Consider the following 10,206-nt stretch of genomic DNA (forward strand, 5'->3'; position numbering starts at 1 on the left):
GATCACTTGGAGTTGAAGGGGTGGAAGGTGGTGTTTTTGGTTTGTCCATCTTTTAAGCTGATCAAAAGGCAGAACGGAAGCACGCGCAGTCTTCTTAATAGCTTGATTCGTCAATGATGTGCCAGCTTCATCAAACCTGCCATCTACCGTTCTGGCAGTGGTAATGTGGGTTTGGAATGGAATGATTCGTAACATTTTTATAATTGTAACGAGTAACGATGCAGCACATAAAAAAAATATTGGAGTAAAAGTATTAAACTCATCGAAAATATGTACTGAAGTAAAAGTGGAAGTAGGAGAAAAAAAATAATACTCTAGTAAAGTACAGATACTGCCTTTTAGTACTTAAGTACAGTAGTGAAGTAGTTCTACTTCGTTACTATACATCTCTGCCTACAGACTACACAATCCTTTTTGTTAGGTCTAAAGATCAGTGCCTGGATAAAATATGGCATGCTTGTAGGCACGTCCTGATTTTGCAGAGTTAGACACGTCCCTGGGTATACATATTTTGTTGACCCTGGAACAACACTCCTGTCCCAAAATGTATTCCTAACTATTTCCCTACGCCTAAACCTAACCCTATCCATGACTATTTCCTTAAAATCTGAGGGAAATGATAGGTGAACAAGACTGATGAATAAGCACCTAACCCTGGTTGTAAGCCTAAACTTGACATCAACTGTAAACTTGTCCATCAAATCTGATTGGTTGATTGCAATGTTGTTCCAGAAACATGTTGCACTTGGTAAAAGTCAGGTTCTGCTGTTTGTAGTCTATATTGTTTCATCATCACTAATTCATCATTTCCTCCATCATGGTTCAAGATGCCGCTTCGCTCTGATAAAGGCCTTCAGTCCAAACAAGAAAGAAGAGCCAATTCCACTTGATGACCATTTCCAGGACAACCCAATAAGTTTAGTTTAGTAAAACTGCACCACCTGAAAGCCTCGGAGGCATCGGAAGGCCAACGTGTCCAGGTGGCCCAGATCTATCATGTTATATTCCAGGTGCACTTTGACTAGGCGGCTAAGGGGAGACTCGTTACCTCGACCCCAACAGAAAGCATCACGTGGAATAGCATGGATCTTGTTGTTCGCAAATGTTGCAGAGTGCAGCCACAATGGGATCTGCCGTGGTACCTGTTGTAAGGCATTGTGACTCATGTCTAGCTGATGCAGAAGGGGAAGAACTCGGAAGGCACCAAGGGCCACCTTGGTGATCTTGTTTCTTGCTAGTCCTAGGTGCTCCAATTGAGGCATTGAAATAAAAGCATCCTTAGTTATGCTAGATATGACGTTTCCCTCCAAGTTGAGGGTCTTTATTGTCCGGGGTAGATGGTGAGGAACTTGCTTCAAAGAATTGCCCTCTAGATTTAAACTCTCAAGGTTACTGGCATTCAGTAGTGCTACCTTCCCAAGTCCTTTATCGGTCAATCTATTTGCACTTAGATCCAGCACCTGCAGCTCCGCCTCACCCCAGAACATGTCGCCTTTGAGACTCTGAATGCGGTTTCCTCTGAGATAGAGTTCTCGAAGACTGAGGGGAAGCTGCAGCGGAACAGAGGAAAGCTGGTTGTAGGAAAGCGTAAGTGTTCGAAGTTTGCCCAAAGGAAGAAGAACCCCCGGTGGGATAGTGGACGATTTGTTGCCCAGGCTGTTGTTGCTCAGGCTGAGGATCAGAAGGCTTGGGCAGCGTCCAAAGGCTGCATCAGACATCACACTTATCTGGTTCCCGTCCAGACGTAGTTCCTCAAGAGTGACTGGCAGGTCGGTGGGAATACTTTGGAGAAGGTTGCGCTCCACGTATAGTCTCTTTAGGCTCTGGATCCCTTCAAAGGCACCCTCGATCGACGCATCTGTTAAACGGTTGTTGCTTAACACCAGGAACTCCATGGAGACGTACTCGGACAGCAAGTTCAACTGAATGCCATCGATGTGATTGTTCATTAAGAGAATGTAACGGGAGTTGTAAGGAATTCCATAAGGTATTTTGCCCAAATCTTTATCGGAACATTGCACAACCCTAGAAAACAAGAGATCACATTACATGTCAAATTACAGTTATCCAGTGCAATAACACAAGGGGCATTCTTAAGCATGTTGGGTTAAGAGACACAGTAGAAACATACCTCCCATAGCAAGAACATTCTGAGGGACAGTAGTGATCTTCAAAATAGGGAAAATACGAAGGTGTTGTTGGCTTCAATTTGCGCTCTCGTTTCAACTTTTTCACTTTCTTTGCTTTTTTCAACACTTTTGTGGTCTTCTTCACCTTTCCTTTGATTACCTTTTTTTTCTTTGCTTTTAGTGTTGTATTGTCTTTAGGTTTGCCACCTGCTGCTTTGTTTTTTGATTTGGCCATAAAAGTACTAGGAGGGGCCTTTGCAGTGGGTCCTGCCCTTGCTGCCATTGCTGTGACATCAACAATCACTTCCTCCAGTGGGTGGAGTTTAGAGCTGTTCATCAAATAGAGTTCCACTATTAGGTCATCATTTGCACTGCTTTCGTTTACTAGTAAGGTGGTTCCCATTGCTTCAGCAGTTGAATTTACAATGTGAAGTTTTGTGGTGTGTTGCTTTGCTTTGTTGGTTATGATAGACAAGGTCTCAGCAGTTGCTTGTCTTTGTGATGTGGAGGGGGATGATGGACGTAGAGTAACTGATTCTGTAAGCAAGTGCAGGACAGGTTGGGACGTGGTGGCCAAGGTAGGGGAAGTGGTATATTGACTGACTGTTGGAGGTAGATGTTCCTCACCCTCACCTTGTGAATAGGTGGTATTCCATGCAGTGAGGATGGGTTTGGTTAAGACTGCATTCGACAGATTCTGATCCTCTTTTTCTTTGACTTCCTTCCTTATTACATCACTTTCTGTGTGTCCTCTTGTTTGCTTCTCCCTTTCTGTTTTCTGCATACCATGCTCTTCAGTTCTCTTACTGTGAACCGTGTCTGTTTCTTCATCTGCACCTTGGATTGTGGCTTCTTCCTCACTTCTTTTCTCCTTTCCGATGTTGAGAGCCTTCTTCAACAGATCAAGTCTCTGCTCTGCCCAAAGATCACCTTCTGAAGATATATTCTGCAGGACTGTCACATTTACACCTATAAGAGTAAATACACCTTTGTTACAAACACTATACCCCTCACAAATAAATGATTTTCAGTTGCTTTAGGACATTTCCAACTATAATAACTTTAAAATAGACAGATCATTTAGGCAATCTACATTACATGATTAAATAACTGCACTGTAAATCATGATTTAGGGATATTACTGAAAAACAACAACATTTTATTTTTCATAATACAAATACATTTACATAATGTGAATTGAACATAATGCATGTTTATTAGTCCACCTGTATGTCAGAATTCTGTACTTAACCTTAAAACACAGATCTAACAAAATATTAAGTAAAAATAATAGCTAAGTAATAATTCAATAATGAGTCAATAATAATTTAAATGAGTTAAATTCAAGGAACACTTACTTGGCTGAAGCACAAAAGTGTGTACAGGCACAGCAAAAATCCAAAACAGCAGCATTAGGGGATTCATTTTTATCTAAAAATGGCGAAGGAGAAGAAAACAATTCTCTAATTAACATATGAAAATTTGATCGTTAAATTTATTTGTCTGCCATATAGTTCTGTGGCTATTAACCAAGCACTTGGAGAATGAAATAAAAACGTTATACTCGTGAAATGGCTGACAACCATAATGAAGGTGCCAGGAAGCATCCGAATGGCTTCCATTTACAAGCTGTAACTGATCGTGTGAGCAATAAATCCAGATCTTGAAGATTTTTTTAATGAGATCGGCCCGGCAGGCACAGCTTACCTGGAGTGTGTTCAAGGTGAGTATGTGGCGTCCTTCAGATGTATAAGTCCTTGTACTCTGCAGATATGGAAGACATGCTGGCTTCCTGTGTTGCACAGACTGTCTTTACACCATGGAGACTGACTCAGTACACACATACACAAACAAATAGATGCGCATACGGACTAATGGATGCATTTAAAGACTCTCCTTCTCCCTAATGCAAATTCCACATACACACTCAGGAATGATGTAATGATACACTCTTGAGTAATAGCTCTCTTCAAAGATACTTATCATTACGGGAATTTTCTCACTCACACACGAGATCCAGAAAAATCTAACGGATCATTTCAGGGGAACGGAGACAGACATACCGGATAGAGAGGTTAAAGGTCAGAATTCATTTTAGGATTCACAATATTTGCCTTACTTTCACAGACACCAGTGCCAACCCACTGGCACCACAATGACAAGTGTTTCCCTAAAGGGGTCTGTGACATTCGATCTTACTATAGGTTCATATTTAGCTGTGTGAGGTGAGACAAAATTTTGGGATGAAGAAAGTTAAGCAATTTTTTCTAAAGGGCATAAAAAAATATTTAAGACTGAAAATTCAAATGTAAACGTTTCAGAATCTGTCATTGTCAAAAAAAACTATTTGTTCAACCACCATTCTAAATTTCATTGTAATAGATACAAAACGTCAAACCAAGAGACAAGTGCAAACAAATGGTGCAAAACCTTTTGTCAGAAATTCCTTCACTTTTCTGAGGCATTTTGGCAAGCCACTGCCTCCCTCTAACTCTGACTCCCACTGTTTGTCCCAGAGGAGATTTATCAGATGCAGATTTATCCAGAGTGTGAGAAAATAAAAATATGATTAATATAAGATTTTTGCTGTCACCACCAAGCAGCAGGAGAGGAGCGCGTGAGCATTCAGGCAAATACAGAGACAAAATACATGATTAAAATATTATCTGAACAATAGTATTAATTAAAATAATTGTTAATACATCAAATGTATCTGTATATCACCTTTCACAATGAATATTGACCAATTTCTCAAGAATATGTTTTTCCTGTTACATTTTCAATGGACACCCTAGCACCCCCTTGAGGCCCCCTGGACCACCGTTTATAAAATCCCTGCTAACAAGTATGATAAGTATATCCATGTAACTTAATAAGTGGACAACGATGCAGCTGCCTGCATTTTTTAAGGATGTTTAAGCTACATTATATAAAACACATCTGAAATATTTCAATTTATACACACCACCTAAGATACAGCAGAGGGTGAAGTATGAACATATATACACCGATCAGGCATTACATTATTATGACCACCTTCCTAATATTGTGTTTGTCCCCCTTTTGCTCGTCGAGACATGGACTCCACTAGACCCCTGAAGGTGTGCTGTGGTATCTGGCACCAAGATGTTAGCAGCAGATCCTTTAAGTCCTGTAAGTTGCTAGGTGGGGCCTCCATGAATCGGACTTGTTTGTTCAGCACATCCCACAGATGCTCGATTGGATTGAGATCTGGGGAATTTTGAGACCAAGTCAACACTTCAAACTCGTGCTCCTCAAACCATTCCTGAACCAATTTTGCTTTGTGGCAGGACGCATTATCCAGCTGAAAGAGCCCACAGCCACCAGGGAATACTGTTTCCATGAAAGGGTGTACATGGTCTGCAACAATGCTTAGGTAGGTGGTACGTGTCAAAGTAACATCCACATGGATGGCCAGACCCAAGGTTTCCCAGCAGAACATTGCCCAAAGCATCACACTGCCTCCGCCGGCTTGCCTTCTTCCCATAGTGCATCCTGGTGCCATGTATTCCTCAGGTAAGCGACGCACACGCAGCCGGCCATCGACGGGATGTAAAAGAAAACGTGATTCATCAGACCAGGCCACCTTCTTCCATTGCTTTGTGGTCCAGTTCTGATGCTCACGTGCCCACCGGAGGTGGACAGGAGTCAGCATGTGCTTTTTAACTTTTTGAGCAATATGAGCTACAGTAGCTTGTCTGTTTCAGACCACACGGGCAAGCCTCCGCTCCCCACGTGCATCAATGAGCCTTGTTCGCTCATGACCCTGTCACCGGTTCACCACTGTTCCTTCCTTGGACCACTTTTGATAGATACTGTTCACTGCAGAAAGGGAACACCCCACAAGAGCCGCAGTTTTGGAGATGCTCTGAGCCAGTCACAATTTGGCCCTTGTCAAACTCGCTCAAATCCTTACGCTACACACTTTTTCCTGCTTCTAACACATCAACTTTGAGGACAAAATGTTCACTTGCTGCCTAATATATCCCACCCACTAACAGGTGCTGTGATGAAGAGAAAATCAGTGTTATTCACTTCACCTGTCAGTGGTCATAATGTTATGCCTGATCGGTGTATATAAACAATGTGAATATGAATATATAAACATGTACATTAAAACATAAAAAAAAAAGAAGTTATACAAATATTAATAATTATTTACATACATAAAAAAAGGAAGTATTTTTTTTAAGTTCTTACAGTGAACCACCAGGGGACGGTAGAGGACCGTTTAACTTTTCAAACGATCACTCAGAATGACCACTCCATTGTGTTACATAAGAATTCAGGTCAGAAGTGTATATAGAGGCGGATTGTTTCTCCAACAAACTTTTCCAGCTACCTGTTTATGAAGTGCTACTGGCATTGGCACACATAAAAATAGAAAACAGTAGGACACTGAGAAATATATCAATACTATCATACTGACGCAGGGGCTCTGAGCTCTAGATGGACAGAATGAGGGAATGACACAGCCTTGGGAAAAGAAAGGAGTGTGTTAGTCTCGCTATCTGCTGGGATGAGGAAATAACCTGGAGCTTGTCCGGGACAGACCACCTGTTTGGCAAAAGTGACAATCAACTGTTTGGAAAATGGCAACAGAGTGGGAGTAGAATAAAGTTGGCCATGTCACATGCAATCTTAAGAAGAGCTTATATTTGGGCCGAATATAATATAAGTAAATGCTGCATTTGCAGGCCTTATGCCATTATTGCTACTCATTAAAGACGGTGTCAGTGGTAAACACTTCACACATGTTGAAAGACAGCATTGACACACCTAGACTCAACACTAAACCTTTTGTTAACTCTCCTTTGTGCATGTGCTAACTCTGTAATGACGCACACCTGGTCAGGAGACAGCTGAACAGCCATCTGTCCAATAACATTTGCTCAAAGGACTGTAATTTCAACACAGCTTGGTGTTTATGAATGCAAATATCCTAAAATTAAAGCTGACAGTCTGTACTTTACCCGAACAGTGATGAAGTCAAAGACAGCTAATAGAAACCTCATGGTTGATTTTCCAACTCAACAGTTTAGATCTCAAACAAAAGTAAATGTTTTAGCATTCTGGACTAACTGCCTACATTTTGTGTGAGTTTGAGTGTGTGTGTGTGTGTGTGTGTGTGTGTGTGTGTGTGTGTGTGTGTGTGTGTGTACTTGTCTACCTATCTAACAGGGGACCTTGGTGTCGTAACACACTCACTAACAGGGGACCTCTGAGCCAAGAGGGGACATTTTTCAGGTCCCCTGTTGGTCATGCTTTAAATCATGTTAAAATCCAAGTAAAAACACTAAAAAAACACTCTGGTGATTTTTTTTACTTTTGACCAAGTGGGGACCTACAAGTGTGTGTGTTTAAATCATGTGAAAATTAAGTAAAAACACTCTGGTAATTTTTTTTAAACTTATGACCAAGTGGGGACCTAAGTGTGTGTGTGTGTTTAAGGTCATACTCAGCAGCTCCCCTGTAGGCTGGAGCAGGAACTGTAAGGGCTCTTAAACACACGTCGTTCACACACACTCCTCTATTGTTTGAATGGCCTGCTGTCCCAGAGAGACTCTGCTGTTTAACAGGCTGCTTACTAAAGGAACAAGCATTACATCTCTTTACTAGATACCCTGACTAGTTTCAAACTTTGCATTACATTACAATTAAATTCTACACAGAATCCAAGAAAAAAGGATTTAAAAATCTAAACAACCAGAATGTAATTAGAAGTTTTGTTTTTGTATTTTTTATTTTAACATATTTTAATGACAGTAGCCTATATTCATTGAATATTATTGTATTTATCAAAATAAACAGAAAATAGTACAAACTTTACTATTCTTTTAAACAAGTGTTAAGACATTATTAAAAAAAAAACATTTTAGCTCAAGTATTTGTAAAAATAATGTGTGACTTTTGCCCCATGTAAAATGGGGTGTAAAAGGCCCACCTTACCACCTTATACATTTATGAGTTTTTTTAAACAAACCACTTTTGATTTATTTATGATTTACACAATGACTCGGTCCCCTGTTAGATAGTAAATCACGACACCAGTGTGTTTGCGTTGTCATTTCTTGCCATCATAAACACACTGTAGAGATTTAGAGTTTTTATAGCAATAACTGAGTTTTAAGAGTTAAATCAAGCAGAAATAGTTCTCTAATGTATAAATTTCAGATCCTCTTTGAATAATGATTATGTTAAACACAATGACTCGGTCCCCTGTTAGATAGTAAATCACGACACCAGTGTGTTTGCGTTGTCATTTCTTGCCATAAACACACTGTAGAGATTTAGAGTTTTTATAGCAATAACTGAGTTTTAAGAGTTAAATCAAGCAGAAATATTTCTCTAATGTATTAATTGCAGATCATCTTTGAATAATGATTATGTTAAACACAATGACTCGGTCCCCTGTTAGATAGTAAATCACGACACCAGTGTGTTTGCGTTGTCATTTCTTGCCATAAACACACTGTGGAGATTTAGAGTTTTTATAGCAATAACTGAGTTTTAAGAGTTAAATCAAGCAGAAATAGTTCTCTAATGTATAAATTTCAGATCCTCTTTGAATAATGATTATGTTAAACACAATGACTCGGTCCCCTGTTAGATAGTAAATCACGACACCAGTGTGTTTGCATTGTCATTTCTTGCCATAAACACACTGTAGAGATTTAGAGTTTTTATAGCAATAACTGAGTTTTAAGAGTTAAATCAAGCAGAAATATTTCTATAATGTATTAATTGCAGATCCTCTTTGAATAATGATTATGTTAAACACAATGACTCGGTCCACTGTTAGATAGTAAATCACGACACCAGTGTGTTTGCGTTGTCATTTCTTGCCATAAACACACTGTGGAGATTTAGAGTTTTTATAGCAATAACTGAGTTTTAAGAGTTAAATCAAGCAGAAATAGTTCTATAATGTATTAATTGCAGATCCTCTTTGAATAATGATTATGTTAAACACAATGACTCGGTCCCCTGTTAGATAGTAAATCACGACACCAGTGTGTTTGCGTTGTCATTTCTTCATCTCAAACACACTGTAGAGATTTAGAGTTTTTATAGCAATAACTGAGTTTTAAGAGTTAAATCAAGCAGAAATAGTTCTCTAATGTATTAATTGCAGATCCTCTTTGAATAATGATTATGTTAAACACAATGACTCGGTCCACTGTTAGATAGTAAATCACGACACCAGTGTGTTTGCATTGTCATTTCTTCATCTCAAACACACTGTGGAGATTTAGAGTTTTTATAGCAATAACTGAGTTTTAAGAGTTAAATCAAGCAGAAATAGTTCTCTAATGTATTAATTGCAGATCATCTTTGAATAATGATTATGTTAAACACAATGACTCGGTCCCCTGTTAGATAGTAAATCACGACACCAGTGTGTTTGCTTTGTCATTTCTTGCCATCATAAACACACTGTGGAGATTTAGAGTTTTTATAGCAATAACTGAGTTTTAAGAGTTAAATCAAGCAGAAATATTTCTCTAATGTATTAATTGCAGATCCTCTTTGAATAATGATTATGTTAAACACAATGACTCGGTCCACTGTTAGATAGTAAATCACGACACCAGTGTGTTTGCGTTGTCATTTCTTGCCATAAACACACTGTAGAGATTTAGAGTTTTTATAGCAATAACTGAGTTTTAAGAGTTAAATCAAGCAGAAATAGTTCTCTAATGTATTAATTGCAGATCCTCTTTGAATAATGATTATGTTAAACACAATGACTCGGTCCACTGTTAGATAGTAAATCACGACACCAGTGTGTTTGCGTTGTCATTTCTTGCCATAAACACACTGTAGATATTTAGAGTTTTTATAGCAATAACTGAGTTTTAAGAGTTAAATCAAGCAGAAATATTTCTCTAATGTATTAATTGCAGATCCTCTTTGAATAATGATTATGTTAAACACAATGACTCGGTCCACTGTTAGATAGTAAATCACGACACCAGTGTGTTTGCGTTGTCATTTCTTGCCATAAACACACTGTAGAGATTTAGAGTTTTTATAGCAATAACTGAGTTTTAAG

At 39.0% G+C, this 10,206-nt stretch overlaps 1 protein-coding gene across 1 annotated transcript; it reads right to left on the reverse strand.

Moving 5' to 3' along the window:
- Positions 1-923: 923 nt before the first annotated feature.
- On the reverse strand, positions 924-3,554 carry LOC307126105 (podocan-like protein 1; the record flags this gene model as incomplete). The annotated part of the gene is made up of 3 exons (XM_079816480.1): positions 924-2,025; positions 2,132-3,098; positions 3,488-3,554. The coding sequence occupies 3 exons, from the start codon at positions 3,552-3,554 to the stop codon at positions 924-926; spliced, it is 2,136 nt and encodes a 711-aa protein (XP_079672606.1).
- Positions 3,555-10,206: the final 6,652 nt, after the last annotated feature.

This window comes from Gobio gobio, assembly GCF_949357685.1.
Source record: "Gobio gobio genome assembly, chromosome: 5".
Taxonomy (NCBI): domain Eukaryota; kingdom Metazoa; phylum Chordata; class Actinopteri; order Cypriniformes; family Gobionidae; genus Gobio; species Gobio gobio.